At 42.4% G+C, this 18,342-nt stretch overlaps 1 protein-coding gene across 3 annotated transcripts in view; it reads right to left on the bottom strand.

The window, feature by feature from the left end:
* Nucleotides 1-290: 290 nt before the first annotated feature.
* The window catches only part of TSEN2 (tRNA splicing endonuclease subunit 2), a 42,438-nt gene continuing 24,386 nt past the window's right edge, over nt 291-18,342 (bottom strand). The window contains exons 7-13 of one of the 3 annotated variants that reach the window (XR_009350803.1): nt 15,628-15,678; nt 13,212-13,350; nt 5,546-5,582; nt 4,896-5,007; nt 3,721-3,810; nt 2,609-2,742; nt 291-725 (exon numbers count right to left, since the gene is read on the bottom strand). Coding sequence is in view for 1 of the 3 variants with exons in the window: in XM_059161774.1 (XP_059017757.1) it covers nt 2,683-2,742; nt 3,721-3,810; nt 4,896-5,007; nt 5,546-5,582; nt 13,212-13,350; nt 15,628-15,678 (489 nt within the window). In the remaining 2 variants the exon portion in view is untranslated. Of the gene's footprint in view, nt 726-1,847; nt 2,743-3,720; nt 3,811-4,895; nt 5,008-5,545; nt 5,583-13,211; nt 13,351-15,627; nt 15,679-18,342 lie in introns of those variants that run through there. The other 2 variants (XR_009350804.1, XM_059161774.1) reach the window with 2 other exon arrangements.

Genomic DNA, 18,342 nt, shown 5'->3' with positions numbered 1-18,342 from the left:
GGTGACTCAGCTGGTTAAGTGTTAAGTGTCTGCCTTTGGCTCGAGTCATGATCCCAGGGTCTTGGGATCGAGTCCCATATTGGGCTCTCTGTTCAGTGGAGAGCCTGCTTCTCCTTCTCCCACTCCCCTCGGTTGTACTCTGTCAAATAAATAAATAGAAATCTTAAAAAAAAAAAAAAGAAAAGAAAAGAAAGTAGGTGAGTTTTAAAGGCCTAGGAAATCCCCTTAGAAGAAAAAAAAAGTGATAATATATTGAGAAAGGTGATCATATAAAAGAATCCTGGCCAAACACGTGTTCCCCCTTTATTTGCGTATAGTTTTTTGCACTGGGTGACAAAACAGAACTTGGAAAAAGTGTTGGTTCCACAAAGTTTGATGGTGCTCTTGAGTGTGGCATGCTACTTTTATAAAGCCAGTGAAATCCTTGTATGGAGGGTGCACAACTGGTCAGCGCGATGCCCCTAAGCACATGTTGCTACAATGGGCAGCTTAGATGCCTTGGGAGGGCTGGAAAGTGCTGGAGCAGAGGGAGGATTTGGTGAAGAATTCGTTTTGAAGCAAGCCTGGAAGGTTCATGATTTAAGAGCCACATAAACACACTTTGAAGAGAGCAGGTGAAGCAACTTCCGTTTTCAGTGAGGCAGCAGCATCTCCCCCAGTGAACCACAGCCATGCCTGAAGGTGGTTTTATCACAGAACAAATTTCCAATCTTGCTCAACCTGAGCTTTTTAAAAAGAAAACACACGCCATCTGTTACATTTATTTCAGAAGGTGAGAAAAAAGTTCCAGGACATAATGCATCTACAGATAAGCTAATCCTACTCTTTTGGCTGGTAACTGTGAGGCTCATGTAAACCAAAACCTTTGTGGTACATCATTCCAGAACCCCAGGGCTCCTGGGTAATGCTGAAGAGCGCACGGGCTGCTACATGACATTCACACTGTGGACCTGAAGAAGGAAAATCTTTTCTAAGAGGCTGGTCTAAAGATGATGCTTTTGAACATTCTTCTAGAGCCTTCAGTTAGAAATAATACCTGTGTAGTCTTGTGGCTTTTCTGCATCTTTAATGTGGCCGTTACATGAAGGAGGTCCCCACAACCTTGAAGACACATTAGCTGATGATAAGATACATGACGTGGAGTGCTCACAGGACAAGATTTTGATGAAGGATTCATGGTAGAGTTTTTACCAAAAAGGCACATGATACACTGATCAGGCTTGGAGAGAAACATCACCACTAATGACAGATGAAATAGGGAAAAAAATGGCTCCAGAAATTTTGCTGACCATCAGGGTTTTGAGAGGGTGCTGCTTCAAAGCCAAGTCTTTGACTTTGCTAAGGAGCTTAGAGAAAGCAAAGCGGGTAGTAAAAATATTGAAGTATTAGCATCACTAATGAAGAGCAAGGACTTACTACTAAGAGACTCTTTCAAAGTGATGATCATTATTGGTCTGAGGTAGGGGAAAAAGTGGACAACCTCCTTCATTTGAATGCCAAATCTTTAAAACGGAGGCCATACAGATACAATGATTCTCGGGTGAGGGAGCAGGATCCTGCTGTGAACAGAAGCACCGTGTTAACACACACAGCTACAAGCAGCATCTCAGGCTGCCGGCCGAGGAATGCACACAGATTCCCATCTCAGTCATCTCTCAGCTTCCAGCTCGTACCATCCACTTCTGGGATATTAAGTGCCAAGAAGAAGACTGTCTGCCAGTGTCTTGAATTTGGACAATGGACGAATCTGACATTTGTTTCCCTCACACCAATACTGTCCTCTCCCCTGCTCGTCTGCCCCTCCACCCCCGCCGCCACCCTGCAAACCTTCAATGGTACGCAAGCAATCTGAAAAAGGCTTGGTTTATTGTGTTTTACCAAATGCTAACTGCATTCATTATATAACTCCATACATTATTTCACTACATTTTAAAAATTTTATAACAAGTTCACTGAAGCATGATGCAATTTTTCTCTAATACTGTACAATACTGTTGTGTACTATACACAAGCATGTCCATCAGTGAGTTTGTGGAAAGCTAAAGATTAGGTTTTAAAGGCTTTATGACATGAAAATCCTTGACAGTTATTAAACAGATTTTTAAGCGTTTGAGTAATTGGTTCAGGTTCTTAGATAAGGTGAGATACACATTATTTGTTCCCTTTAACATAACAGAATACAGAGCCTTACAATCCCCAAATCTCCTTTCTGGCACTCTCTCAGGAATGGCATGGAGGTGAGTATTAAGAGACACACGTGTACGAGTGTTTGGGAAACTGTTCTATGCCACATAAATGTAAACTACTGTCATTTTCAAGTAAAATCAGAGAGTAACAGAATTTCCCTGCCGCCGGAAGAGTCCTCTTGGGACTCATCTAGTCACACCTGCTTACTGAATGGATGAGGACCCCGGCCCACAGACAAGCTGCTCAAAATCAGGCGGGAGTCAGTTACTGACCCAAGGACAGAATCTGAGGCCAGCAAGGGGCTCTTTTTTCTCCCCTGTGTAATCTTATCTTGTAAAATACTAACTGCTTCTTGGTGCTGGGACTGCTATGCCCTTTAAAACTTTTCAATTATCAGGCGATTATAATAAGAGGACTCTACCTCACACTGAACTTGGCTTACTGTAGGAGACTCAATAGCATTTGTTGATAAAGCAGAATTCTGAGGTTGAATCATTAAAGTTCATCTTGGTCACTCCTCTCTCGTGAAGAAACCCAACGACTTAGAATCACCTCCTGTAACCAATGAAAATAAAAAGGTGACTAAAAATTTCAAGAACAGAAATGAAAGAACATGCTAGGCCTGTGGGATCACAGCAACATTTCACAAAGAACCGTCTATAGAATGATGATATCCACTCCCATTCCTTGTCACTGAAACACCTGGGGCTAAGGGGAAGGTAGCAATACACACCTTCCATGCAAATACCATCTGCCGTAATCACACCAAGATTTTAAAAGCTAAACTTGTGTTGGCAGTGGTATTCCATTAGCACATTGCAGGAACAGGAGTGCCGGTATGAAAGCGAGCCTTTACCATTAGAACCAGCTCTGAGACTGTGCTGGTATATCCAGGCCAGCACTAAGAAGGGAGCAGTGGGCTGGGCTGGCACACGAAGAACAGCTAACCTAGGGGGTGCGAGCAGGGAAAACTGCTCAGATGAGGCACGGGCACTGGGGCTGGCTGGCAAGGCTGCAGCAGGACAAAGCAGTGCGAACAAGAAAGGGTGCAAGGTGAGAGACAAAGAAAACTGACAATATGCTAGATGTGGGGGAGCAGTCACAGGCAGGGCGAGGGGCAGAAATAGTCACTAATACTGGGTAACAGGATGGCCGCCGTGGCGGAGAACACCTGCCAGAAGACTCAGAAGCCAGACAAGAAGTTCAAGTGGGGGAGTGAGTTAGCAGCACCACTTTAGTTTCTGGGACTGAGACCTGGGGGAGGTCTGGCCAGGAGGTCCCAGGCCGTCTGTAAAAGCAGCATCAGCTGGATGGTGGGGAATAATGGAAGCCAAATGACACAGCAGAGAAAGTGGCAGCAGGAATTACGGAGGAGTGAGAGTGGGCTCAGCAGGGAGAGGGCCTCTGCGGGGGCTTCCTGTTACCAAGGAAAGATGGTTTTCATTTTTTTTCTTGGGACCACATGTTCCAGAGGACACAATATGATGGATGGAATCTTTGGGATGCCATGAGTCTGTCTCTGAGTTTACCTACCTGAACTTTAATTTGTTTCATACATTCTGGGGACTCCATCTCTTTGTTAGTCATGGTAGAGGGTTTAATCAAATAGCACAGCATCAGTTCCTATTGAGAGATGAAGAAAATGTCCACATTCCACACAATAACAACATAAATTTCGGTGCAGGAAATGCAGGCAGGCTCCATTCCCTCCCATCGTGCGCTCTTGGAAACTTACAAAGCACATTAATTACCTCCTAGGAACATGACTGGGCCTGAGAGCTAGACTAAGGACCTGCCATTTAGTCATTGTGGACATGGCAAGAGAATGCAAATAAAGCAAATATATGGGTTATAAACCCAGTATTTAAAATATTAAATATATGCAACAAGTCCCATAAAGTGGGTCTAAAAGTACTAAAAGCAGTATAGACTCCCTATTTCTAACAGACAATGTTGCTTTTTATAGGCCATGCATAAGCAACTTAACCTGGACTCAAGATTGTTTCCACCTGGCCTCTGCTGGACCTTCTGGTCTCCCCTGCCACCGCACCTCTAAGAGCACTGGGACACAGCCAGAGGGGGTTCACAATCTGTGTTCAGTTAGCAAACTTTTGGATGACAGAGAACACACAAAGCTTTCATCCTTAGTAGTTCTGGTGTAAGATGAAATTTCCCGCCTATCTTGATGGCTGCAGAATCCAGCAGAACACAACCAGGCAGTTGGATGACTGTGGGTTTAAATCCCAATTCTGCATATAAGCTGTGTGATCTTGGCTTTGTCACTCAGGATCTGATTCTGATTGATTCCTCACCCTTAGCGATGAGGATAACAACAGTGTTCAGCCATAAATATTAATATCCTTCCTTTCTCTTCAAGAGATCTGCTAGCTCTGAAAAGAAATTTACCAATGTTTTGACTCCCTTGTGAATGTGTGTGAGTGACTGTTGAGCATATGCTGACAGCACTTCTGGGGAGGAAGGCAAGGCTCACCTACATCAATCACTACAGGAAATTCTGAAGCTCAATTCTTAGAGCTCAGCACGAGTGGGTGATGACAGGGAAAGTGAGAGGAGGTCAGCTTCTAGCCCCTTCTCGCTGGCAGGTGTGAAGTTCCTACAGATGACTTCTATGATTCTATTACATTTAATAAAAAAAAAAAATCCAACCATTTTAAGGGACACATGAATGTGAAAGCTGATGTTGTTACCTTGGAGACATTAACTGAAACTCTGCTCAAGGCAGCCAGTGACCTCCAACTGAAAGGTCTGCGAAGAGAGCCCTCAAAATTGTCATCGACCAACTCAATAATGACAGAGTAACTGGAAGACACAGAAGGCATTATAAAAATAAACAGCATGAAATCAACCTCTTTAAATGAATAATGCTTATTCTACCAAGTACAAAGATACAGAAAATAAAACATACATCATCTAATCCTAAATGTCCTTGCAAGTTATTGGGAAAAGTATTAATGAAAACGTTTGCTTTACATTAAAAACTTTCAGGCTCATCTCAACACTGACAAGGAGAGAACAGAAATGTTGCTTCCAATAAGAAAGCCATGAATTCACTTAACTGTTTAGATATTAACACTCACTGATATTAAGATGAACAATTACTGCAATAGATTAACTAAAAGTGTAACACTACATACAACACATTTGTCATAACCTATTCATTATTTTACATATAGTACAACAATGTTAATGTATAAGGCACAGATTTAGAGCATCTATTCCTAATAGGTCAAGAGAAACACGACTGTAATAGTTTCTGTGGCACTGAAAATTACACTGGAAGACAGAAATTTCCTCCTGTTCCTTTAAACGATAAACTTATTTAAAAATCACTCCAAACCTTGCGTGGTAAAATGGAGGGCCTTTTCGATACAACACTGCAAAGAAAAAGAAAGAAAATGTATAACCACTTGAAATCAAAATCTTATTAGTGGCATTTTCTCTTCTCTAAAGAGACATAAATACCCGATTATCTGTATATGGGTAATCTGCAATATGCCCTGTGGTCTATTTTTAAAACCCAAACTGTTTTCTTCCCCTGGAACAAAAAGCAATTAGTAAAGCAAATCTGTGGCCAGGATCCTAACAATTTTATCTCATCCTCACCTCACAAATGAAATCCAAATTCAAATACAAGTGATTTTGGTCTTGCCTCTTGTCTTATACTCTTCCAGAGTGAGAATGTGAAATGATGTTAAACATGCGAAGTACAGGGGCGCTTGGGTGGCTCAGTGGGTTAAAGCCTCTGTCTTCGGCTCAGGTCATGATCCCAGGGTCCTGGGATCGACCCCCGCATGGGGGGGGGGGTCTCTGCTCAGCGGGGAGCCTGCTTCCTCCTCTCTCTCTGCCTGCCTCTCTGCCTGCTTGTGATCTCTGTCTGTCAAATAAATATATAAAATCTTAAAAGAAAAATGCGAAGTACATATAATGTTGACCAATATTTTGTTATTAATTTCAAATCAAAGTAATTCAAAGGGTCTGAGCTACTCCAGCCAGGTACAAGCTGGCTGGAGTTTTGGTGCTAGAGATGAGTAAGAATCATCACTACTTTTTAAGAAATTCAGTCAGGTGGGGAAAACAGTCATGTAATCATACAGGCCATTTGGAGATGAGTCTGCCCTTCTGTCAATCTGTGGAGGTCGAAAGCCAGTGCCCACAAGAGCCTGGGGCAAGGACTCTGACCTGGAGAATCTTGAACTGCATAGGGAACCCTTCAGAGGCACAAAGTCTGTGGTAAGTCTGTTTATCAAACTCATTCCCTCTCTTTCTAGGCACGTGGCTAGATCATGTCTCTCAGTCTCCCAAGCAGCCAGGCTGGCCCATAAGACCCTGCCATGTACCAAGCCTGTACTTAGTCCTTTTAGAAGATGACCTTCAAAGCCATCTGGTGAAGACCACGGAGGCATAAGGAAGAAGGCTAGACTCCTGAAGCACCTTTGGGAGTTGATCTGCATCACCACTCAGAGATACCAGTTTTCAGATTGCACATGAAAAATTAACTTCTGTTGTTAAGCCTCGGAGATCTGGGGTTTATATGTAACTACAGGTATAAAATTATCTTTACTAATACACAATTATATCTATAAGCTTGTGACTATCCCCAGTGCAAAATCAATGCAGGCAAGCTTTTTATCCTTTGAGGAATTGAGAAAATTTTCCTTTTTGGCCATGCCAGTACTATAGCTAATCACATTTCCCTTAGGCTCAGCAAGCTCAGAGCCAACTTGACAGCATGAGTAGTAACCCGTAGGCCCATGGACATCACAGCAATCCTTCACCTAGACTACATTTACGAGGGTCATGTTTCCTTCTTACTATGATATTTCCTATTTAAATTGTAGCCAAAGGATTTGGCAAGTCAGCTCAAATTCACTGTGTGTTAAGGGGACAAATTTAAGTAAATACCCTAACATACAATCCTCAGCTTTCTGAGATGTGGTGTAGGGAAGGAAACCATGTACTGGAATGAACTTGAATTCAGGAGTTTTGCTACCTGCCTGGTTTCTGCCACTCATGGTTGTATGACTTCAAAAAAGTTACTAACATCTCTGAGCCTCAGTTTCCAAAATTGCAACATGAAGAACAAGGGGCAACTGAGATCTTTTCCAGCACTCAAATACTATTACTTACGATCAGGCATCAAGCATCTCTAACATGCTTCTGGGACACTAGAACATTACATAGCTGGAAAGCAGCCTCCACCCCTAAGTTGGATCATTTCAGATGACTGATAAGGTTGGTGGTATAGCTTACAAGTTACAAGCATGAACAGCGGCATCAGACCCAGGTTCAAGTCTTTTCAGTGTCAAGACCAAAGGACAACACCTTGTGTTTCAATCTCCTTCTTATAAAATCTGGGGGTAGTAATTGAAGATAGAGTTGTCGGCACAGTGGCTGGCATAAAGTGAGGGTTCAAAATGCTACCTGGGATAGTATTCATAATGATGACAGCGTCTTCAGAGTGAACAATAAAATCGTTTTACAAAAATGCCTCTCAAGCAGAAAGATGAAAACTTTCGAAGTCTAAGAAATCCTGGGCATTAAAAAACAAAGTCTGAGAGAATGGGAAAAAGAGAAAGCTCCTTCTTATAAATGTAAGCCAGACATGGCATGTGGAAGGAATGACAGAATTAGAAAATGATCAGGGAAAAAACCAATCTGGGCAACCATTATAATTATTGGGGATGCAGATATGCACAGTCTCATCCACCCATTCGTTGTCAATTACAAAAGGAAATACACAATTTTACAATGGATATATGATAATGGTCACTTTATCCAGCTAATCAAACTTAGTATCATCAACAGTGGGACAGCCTGACATTAAGTACCTCCTGACGGGGTACAATACCCACAGCACAGACGCAAGCCAAAGAATGTGAGCCAGAGTCTAATCGTGAGGAAACAAACATATCTAGAATGTGGGATATCCTATAGGACTCTTCAAAAAAAAAAAAAGTCATGAAAACCAAACAAGGTAGAAAAACTGTTATAGATTTAAAAAAAAGCTAAAGAGGTTGTGGTGGGGTGAATGGTGGCCCCCAAAAGATACATTCATGTCCTAATCCCTGGAATCTGGGAGGTGGCCTTCTTTGGAAAGGGCTCTTTGCAGAGATGGAGTGATGCCACCATAATCCAAGGGATGCCCGGTGCCACTAGCCGCTGACGATGCAAGGGATCAATGTCCCCTACTGCCCAGCAGACTGCCAGCCTCCAGAGCTGTGAGGAAATGAATTTCTGTTGTTTTAAGCCCCCCAGACTTTGGTAATCTCTTATGGCAATCCTAGCAAAATAAGAGAAACCTAACACCAGATGTGATACATGAACTATGAGTAGAGCCTGCATTAAAACAACAACAAAATCCCCATAGCTGCAAAAGACATTTGGGGGACAACAGAGAGAAATTCAAGTTTTCTGGTATTTTGATGATACTCTAAGTTCTGATTTCTCTCAGGTGTTGCACGGTGTTATAGTTATGTAGGAGAATGTCCCTATTCTCATGAGTTGCATGTAGAAATACTATGGGTTGTGTGAGCAGATGTGGAAAATGTTAATAAAAATATTTAAAATGTGGGGCACCTGGGTGGCTCAGTGGGTTAAGCCTCTCTGCCTTCGCCTCAGGTCATGATCTCAGTGTCCTGGGATGGAGCCCCACATCAGGTGCTCTGCTCAGAAGGGAGCCTGCTTCCTCCTCTCTCTCTCTGCCTGCCTCTCTGCCTACTTGTGATCTCTCTGCCAAATAAATAAATAAATAAAAATATATTTAAAATGTTTAACTTGAAAAATAAGCCAAGAGAGTGGTTTAGGAAAGAACCAAGACATGGGAAGAAGGCACAGCTCTTTGTTTGTGGTGAGTACAGAGGAGCTGCTCTGATGCCTCTTCCTGGATGCAGAACCAGCTATCAGTCTCTGAGCTGGGTGTCATGACTAGGGAGGGCTCCTCTGGTCTCTGGGAACCAGGTACTCTGCTGGCTTCTAACGTCTCCCATCATTCCACTTGTCTTGAGACTTCTAATTCATAGGCAGCTATGAAATTACATGACCCAACTCAGTCAGGGTGGGAGGGAGGCTTAGGAGTAACTAGATCTTAAGTCAGTCACGTCAACCAGTAGCTGCATGTGTCAGAAAAAAAATATACACCTGGAGCTGGTTTTCAGCTTTCTGGCCAGCAGAAGCAGTCTGGTGTGGTGGAAGCACACGGAGCTTGGACCCAGACAGAGCCAACCTCCACACTTACTTGCTGGGGGACCCCTGACAACTTCCTTGAACCTTCTAAACTATAATTTCCCCAGTGTCTTATAAAAGGAAGTGAATGCCATATGCCTCACAGGAGTATTAAGATTAAATAAGATGAAGGAAGAAAAGCACCAAGGCAAAGTGCTGGGTCACCATGAGAGCCAGCAGATGTGGGAACCTTTGGGTGGGGAATATAAGGAAAGGCTCCCACTTGGTTTCTAATCTGGTTTTCACCAGTGGGTGATCAAGGTCAAGTAGCTCAGCAGTTGAACTCAATTTGAGATCCATATCATTTGTTCCGAGTACTGCTCCTGGAATGAAAAGGGATTGACAAGATTTATTCAAGGGAAGAGTTTCCTGATAAGATGTGAATTTCATAATGGCCCTTTGTCATGGGTCATTACCTCTTTAAGCAGAAACAATAGTTATGAGGGGATGTCCTGGGCTTAACCTGTGTTGACAGCTCTAGGATATGCCTGATTTGGTCACTGGCCCTTAAAATTAAAATAATATTATTGTTAAAAACCATCGGGCACCAAGCGCCTGTGCCTAGAGCAGAGGAAAAGCTTAGGAAGCTGTTTCTCTTTTCTTTTCTTTAAAAAAAAAAGATTTTAAGTAATATCTACACCCAACATGGGGTTTCAACTTAAAACCCTGAGATCAAGAGTTGCATGCTCCACCAGCTGAGCCAGCCAGGCACCCCAGGAAGCTGTTCCTCTTATCCCAGGCTAGCACTGCTTGTGAACCCCTGCTAAAGCAGGAAATGTGAAAACACCCCTCATGTTGCTGCTGGTCCAGAAACCTGGTCTCACATTAATTATACAAGCAGCTCAAAGTACATGATTTGACCCAGCTGTGGCAAAGGCCTCCAGGGAGTTGGGAAATAACAGTTGTTTCATTTCTTTAAAAAAAAAAAAAAATCTGTCCTTTCAACCATCCCTATTAGGCGATTTGTTTTAAAAATGACTCTTCAGGGGCGCCTCAGTGGCTCAGTCTTTAAGCCTCTGCCTTTGGCTCAGGTCATGATCCCAGGATCCTGGGACTGAGCCCTCCATCAGGTTCCCTGCTCAGCGGGAAGCCAGCTTCTCCCTCTCCCATTCCCCCCACCCCCAGCCTCTTGCTGTCTCTCTCTCTCTCTGTCAAATAAATAAATAAAATCTTAAAAAAAAAATTAATAAAAAAAATGACTTCACAAATATGGCTTATAATTGAAAGTACATCAGTCATCATACATGATCATACCTCAGGTATGCTTAGAAGGCACTCAACAAAGGCCCCCTTCCCCTGCAATTTTTAATTTATTTTTTGTAAAGATGGTGTTATCCATGTTATATGATGAGCAAATGGACACTCAGAGAGATGAAGTAACTTGCCTGAAGCCACACAGTAAAGAGAAAGAGCTGGCTGTGAGGCCAAAGAGCTCTTTTGACTAGTCCCATGCCATCTCTGAAAGTAAGCGGGCAGCCTTGTTAACTGGAAAATTCTAACTCAAATTTCACTCATACAATGAGAAAGCTGAGGAAGACCTGCCAAGCGTTTGCACCAAACAGCTATTCTTACAAGAGAATGAAAAGGAGAACAGGGTGGGAAGCCAATGAAGGAAAATGAAACAGGCACATAACTTATTTAAGCATCATGAACTGTAGCGAACACAATTATGTGGAAACCCAACAAGCTAATCTCAAGCTTATCCTGGTCATTTGTGTGCTAACCCTAAGTCAGTGTATCTGTACCTGAAATCCAGGCATGGAAGAAACAAAAGAAGCCATTTATCTTAGAGGATTAGGAAATCTTTAACCTTCATTTTGGACTGCTGACACCCTCCTTCCCTACTAAAGAATTTAATGAAAGAGGTGGACTCTTGATCAGAAAAACACACCAATCTACAAACACAGTATTTTATGCTAGGGTCTCCTGAAGACTATCCTATGATTTCAGGTTAAGCACAATTTTATAACACTTAAAATTTAAAAAAATTGAATTGGTTTTGTGTGTTAAAAAAAGAAAAAGGCTCAGAACACATGAAACAAGCATATGACACAGCTCACAAGACCTCAGGGCCATGACTTCTCAGAAGATTTCTTAAAGAGCTTGACATTTTTATTTGAGCCTCATAATTCTGAAAACATCTAGGAAGCACCCTCACTTAGCAGATGTAGAAAATGAGTTTGAGGGACTTAGCAGTGAAACAAGTGCTGGAAGGGACCCCAGGACCTATGTCCACTCACCTGGGCCTGTGGCTTTGAGGGCTGCTTACATTAATGACAACTCCAAATTTATATCTGAAGGCATTCCTGTGCTCTAGAATCATTTTCCAGGTATGCAGGCATTATCCCTGATTCCTCTTAAATGAAATTCTGACATCCAATCTGTCTGCAGGGCTAGTTGGGCTCAGTTTTCCTAATTAAGTCTCTCTGCTTCATTTTCGTCCCTGACCCACCCCACTGTCCATTAGTAACAGAGACGACAGAGGGTCCTGTTCATTTCAAGACACTTCTTTGCTCAAAATCTCCAAGACTTCCAATCACCAGAAAAACAACCAGGCCCTACATGCTCTGTGTAAGCCCAACTTAAAGACATCACCTCAAGTCACTCTCCCCCTGGGATCTCCAAATTCTAAACACTGTCTTTATGCTGTTCCTGAGACTTCCCTGCCTCAGGGCTTTTGTGCTTGTTCTTTACCTTGTGCCTACTATGTTCTTCACTCTTCCCTGGGATCTCTAAGTTCTAGACACCCTGTCTTTACATTGTTCCTGAGATTGACAGAGCTCATTCCTGCCTGAGGGACTTTGCACTTGCTGTTCACTTTGTGCCTACCCTGTTCTTCCCCAGATTCTCAAGTGACCTGTTCCCTCACTGTGGTCATATTTTTGTTTGTGGTCACATCTTTTCAGAGTCCTTTCCTAACTAATTTTCTTCACTTTCTATCCTTTACTCTGTTTTATTTTTCTTAGTATGTAATAGCCCCTGAAATTACATTATACATTTACTTATTGGCTTATTCATCTCCCCAGCCAGAATGCAAGCAGCTCCATCAAGGCAGCTTTGTGTTAGTCTCATTCACCTCTGCATTCCTGGCCCCTAAGAACACCTGGCCCATAGAAGACTCTCAGTAATTATCTGTTGACTGAAGTGCTCATCTGGTCCAGAATCCTTACTTCAAGATAAGAGGAGGCAGTTTCTAAGAGTCTGGACTTCAGAATTCAAAGCCAAGCTCTGTTAAGTTGCTGACCCTGGAAACTATTAGAGGCAAATGACCCATTCTCTCACAACCATAATCAGAAAAAAAATTAAATAATAAGAGTATCAGTCGCATAAGATTGCTTTAGGGATTAAATGAGATAATTAATTTTAAAATGCTTGACACATAGTAAGTGGTCAACCAAAGGATCGGTGGGATTATTAGGATTGTATGATCATTCTCACTTGTCAGATGAGACAATTGAGGCCTAGAGGATAAGAGACTGCCCTGTATCACACAATCACATGGCTAATGAGAGGAGGGGAATGAGGGATATAAAACTCTTTTCTCAGATTACAGAGCAGGTGAGAAGAAAACCTGAATACTTGGGGCTACAGGCTTCTATCTCCAGGCTTTCCCCTTAGACTTCCTTTTCCTTCCTTCTGGACAAACCCTCCACCCCAACCCAAATATTTTTATCTAAGCCAAAATGAAGGTATCATTTTAGGAAAAAACCAGCAACAGTACTTATTACCAATTCAGTTTTCACCCTGAGAACCAGCATTCTACCGATTCAGGAAGTACTTACATAAATCTGTCCCATACTTAAGTCCCACTTTGGGCACCCAGCCCTTGCTTCTGAAGTAATGGTATGCCATGTATGTAGTCCTGAATGTGGGCTGAACTGCAGTGAAAGCTTTCCAGAGCTTCAGGATTGTTAAAGGCTCCTAATGTTGGTGAAAGAAAAAAAGGGCATTATTATGTATGTTTTTGCTCGTCATCAAGCCAGTGAACTGACATCTGTACCAGCAGTAAACACACACAGCACCCATGACCAACGGGCTTAACAGAGAATCTAGGCCTGTGCTACCCAGTGTGGCAGCACCAGACACAGGCCAGAAGGGAGATGGGCCTCAGGTGGAAAATACACAGCGAATTTCAAAGACTCGGTAGGAACACAAGAATGATATATTGAGTTCAAGAAACTCTGTAAATAATAAGACTTTTTTTCTTTTAACCCCTTCAATGCGGCTACCAGGAAATTTAAAATGAATCATGCAGCTCCTGTCTGAGGTTTATATTCACTTCCATCAGAGAGCACTGCTCTGGGAAGGGCCTCCATGCAACAGCAACATCTGAGATGAGGAGGAAGCAGCCAAGTAGAAGGGGGTGATTGGGGGTACCGGGGGCAACAGAGGGGACTGGGGGTGGTGGGGATGGGGGGAGCCTGAAGCAGCAGGGGGACTGGGGGTGGCGGTGGGTGTTGCACGAGAACACTCCAGGGAGAGGAGTGAGCGAGTGTCAGGTGCTTGAGGGCAACAAGTCCGCCAAAGCTGGAGGGCAGGATGTCCCAAACATTTCACTGACCCAAGTTGAGTAGCTACTGTATGTCAGGCCACATTCAGGAAATCAAAATATAATTTTATGAAAGCTTAAAAAAAGATGCCCCATTTAGTCTTTGGAACTAAAGAATTTATCTCATGGCACAAATGAATAATGCAACTGCTTTAAAGAGAATTCTGTTCCTAACGGAGGGTATGAAGAGACGGAGAATGGCTTGGTTCTGGGAACATTTAATTCATTTAATTGGTTTAAGGCTCAGTCAATGAAACCTGTTCAGTTTGTCTCAGCTTGAGATTTTAAATCCATAAATATGAAATACATTTATTTTCTTCCTTTCTTCTGCTCCTTCTTCTTCTTCTTTTAATTGTTCCTAAGGTAGAAACTCCATACATATGTGGCTTTTAAATTCCAAAGCAAAGAAACACTCAGCACTCCCGTAATAAGCAACGGTCTCATAAGGAAGGCTGAACTTACAGTATGGAGAGCCCACCATGTTACAGAGGGTGAGGATTCTAGGTAGCAGTGGAATATTCTCAAGAATTTCAACTAAGGCCCAGGAGAGGAGGCAAGGTGGGTTAAGAATGGCCACAATCTGGGAAAACGAGTCTCCCATCAAACATCAAACATCACCCATTTCAAACTACTGGAATACTCTTGAAAAGAATTTATATAATTGGAATTTGATGAATGATAAAATTATGCACTCCCAAGAACAAAACAAAATATGCTTTTCCCATTCTATTTATTGCTCTGCTTACCTTTCTCTTTTTAATTCATTTGAATTATTTGGAATAGATATTATATTCACATGGTCCAAATTCACAAAGCATAAAAATGTACAGTGAAGTCTCCCTTTCTACCTGTGTGCCCAGCCCCCCAAGGTCTCTACGAGAAGGTAAGCCATGGTATCAGCTTCTCGTGGAACTTTCGTCTGAGGGCAGCAGGCTACAGTACACAATAACAGGTTTGGAGATACCTTCACATAGCTTCAAGTATTAATTCTAACCAGACTAGTTGTGTGACCCTGGCTGAGTTACTTACTTCCTCCAAGCCTCAGTTACCTTATCTGTAGAATTCTTACCAGGCAGAGGCAAGGACCAGAAGTACTGCCTGTAAGGTACCCAACACATAGCTTTTACCAAAGGAGGCACTGAACACTGGCAGTTCTAATTTTTAGTACTGTTCTGATGCCAATTTCCTGATCATTATCTAAGATATTGTTCTTTTCCTAGCATCTGGGAATGAAATTCAATTTGAAAGAGTCAAACCTGGCTTCTGTCTTAATAATCACAATTCAGGGGGTGCCTGGGTGGCTGAGTTGGTTAAGCGTCTCACTCTTGACTTTGGCTCAGGTCATGATCTCAGGGTGGCGAGATCAAGCCCCACATTAGGCTCCACAAGCGGCATGAAGTCTGCTTGGGATTCTCTCTCCCCTCCCCCTGCTCAAACTTGTAGTCTCTAAAATAAATAAATAAAATCTTATCCCCACCCTAAAAAATCACAATTCAGGGCCCAAAACCTAAACCTAGAGAAAAAATTTAACTCCAATTTCATTCAGTGAAGGTAGGTAAGTTTGTATTATAGCAATATGAAAATTACTACAGCCCGCTTTTAACACCAGGAAAATTTTAAGCAGAGTTTATTTAAATATAACATCTTACCTTCTCATAGTAAATACTCAGACATCCCAGAGCATAGACCAGGAAAAAGGCCTAAAAACAGAGCAAGCAGAAAATGTCCATTAGAAACTATCCCACATTCTTGAGAAATTATTTTACAGGTTGATTTTTCTTTACGTCAAGTATAAATTAATGTCCTTAAATCACCTTCAAAAAATGATCACATATTTTTTTTTTTTAAGATTTTATTTATTTATCAGAGGGAGAGAGGGGGAGAGAGCAAGCACAGGCAGACAGAATGGCAGGCAGAGGCAGAGGGAGAAGCAGGCTCCCCGCTGAGTAAGGAGCCCGATGTGGGACTCGATCCCAGGACACTGGGATCATGACCTGAGCCAAAGGCAGCTGCTTAACCAACTGAGCCACCCAGGCGTCCCAATGATCACATATTTTTAACAGAAATGTGTTCATGCAAATTTAAGTCTAAGAAGATATGAAAGTCACAAATTGATTAAAAATCAGTAAAAAAGCATTTGTGTATTTTCCATGTATTTTCCCCTTAAAAACCATATAGTTAAACTGAAAAATGATGTAAATAGCTGTAATAATAGAAAGCATTCCTCATTAGATTTTCCTCTGCAAAATTAAATAACCATATTAAACCAAGAAAAAAAATTTACAGGAAGAAATACATAGAAATTTGTGAAAAGTGGGCAGTATAAATTTGGCTTGCATAACAAAACATAGTTTTTCAGTCACCCTTGCTTGTAAAGTGATTTCCCATTAAGTAATCCCTAACTTTACATGAACTTCATTATACAGTAATGTTTTACTTGCACGGGGAGGCAGGAGGAAAAGCAAACAAGGTCAGCTGTAGTTGAGTAAAATCACACTTAGATGGAGATTAAAATAGCCTTTTTTTTTTTTTTAAAGATCTTATTTATTTGATGGAAAGAAAATGAGCACAAGCAGGGGGAGAGGCAGATGAACAAGCAGGGGGAGAGGCAAATGAACAAGCAGGTTCCCCACTGAGCAGGGAGCCGGATTCAGGACTTGATCTCGGAACCCTGGGGACAGGACCTGAGCTGAAGGCAGACACTTAACTGAATGAGCCACTCAGGAGGCCCAAAATAGCTTTTTTAAAAAAAATGTTTATTTTTTTTTAATAATCTCTACACTCAACGTGGGTTTCCATCTCCCAATCCTGAGATCAAGAGTCATATACTTTACACTAACCGAGCCAGCCAGGTGCCCCAATTGCTTTCTGATGAAAGTAAGACAATGCCAAACACTGATGCCACCAAGCACTGTTCACTATACTTGTAGATGGGGATAGGATCCATGTTTACACCCGAACAGACTTATACGAGAATGGTGTGTCCTAGTGGCTAAATGGTGGTTATCAGTAAAAGCAGGGTACTTTCTTTATAAAAATGAGGACAGAAGATTAGAACCAAACGAAAACCATTCTGCTGCCTCTGCCTGGCACAGATGAGGGCCTTCTTACACAGTGTGGTGACAGAGATGCAGTCCCCCGCCCCAAGCCTACGCATTTCTGTTCAACAGCATGGTACCGATGACGGGTGCTCACCAAGCATACTTCTTCACTGCCCCAGCACGCACAGCAACAAACCACAAGAGGATTTAGGAGAGCACAGGCCATGGAGGTGTAGGGGGTTTCAAGCAGTGATAAGGTTTGCTAAGGAAACACCTCTGTGATCCCCAGGAATTGCCTGAGTCCACCCCCTGTCATTTTCTCCTATCTCATGCCAATTCTCTTTACAACAGTGGTTCTCAAAGTGTGGTCTGGGGATCCTGGAGTCCCCGAGACCCTTTCAGGAGATCTCCAGGCCAAAACTGCTTCATGAAAAGAACACTTTATTTGCCTTGTTCCTGCTCATTCTCTCCAGAGGCGCTAAGACACGTGGTGTCACACAGTCTGAATAAAGAAGCAGATGTGGGCATCCAGCTGACTTCTATAAAGCCAGACCTTCAAGCAACTGGCAGAAGGGGAAAACTGCCATTCTTCTCACTGAATTTGTTCTGTTTTATAAGAATGTAGTTATTTTTCCATAAAATTTTATGTAATATATAAAGGATTTATCATTATTATCTTAAAATGAATTAAAGAACAAATTTCAAAATTGTGTTTTAAAAATTTAGTTTGGCAAACAGTGACAGATATAACCCACATAAAGATGTTCCTGGGATTGTCAATAATTTTTAAGAGTAAAGTGGCTTGAGAACTACCGCTTTAGGTCCACTCTGGTCTAAACCTAGAGCTTCTCTAAAGATGCAGGTGACCCTGCTTCTCTGGGTCCCAGCTGCCACTCCCTGCCTGGACTTCTCAGAGGCCTTTCTGCTCCATGCATTCTCCATAGTAGCGGAGCCATCTTTTCCCCACATGAAGGTCACGTGGCTCCCATGACTAAAACCCTCCAAATGGCTTTATGGCAAGGCACGTTGCTTCCCACAGCCTCCAGTCCCTTGGACATCTGACCACTACTCCTTCTGGTCATGTTGGCTCCATGTCTGCCCCTGAACACAGTAAGGTCATTCCTGCCTTCACCTTTTTAAGTGCTACTCCAGTATCTGGCACGTTCTGCCCCAGACGCAAAGGTCACTTCTTGGAGAGGTCTTCCCCTCCGCCCTTGTTAAGCAACCCCCATCCTGATCATCTTCTTCAGAACACACCTTTTTTTTAAAAGAAGATTTTATTTATTTATTTGACAGAGAGAGATCACAAGTAGGCAGAGAGGC

The sequence above is a fragment of the Mustela lutreola genome, chromosome 2, assembly GCF_030435805.1.
Source record: "Mustela lutreola isolate mMusLut2 chromosome 2, mMusLut2.pri, whole genome shotgun sequence".
NCBI classification, from domain to species: domain Eukaryota; kingdom Metazoa; phylum Chordata; class Mammalia; order Carnivora; family Mustelidae; genus Mustela; species Mustela lutreola.
The sequence above is the reverse complement of the archived record's forward strand: the minus strand, read 5'-3'. Positions and strand labels throughout refer to the sequence as shown.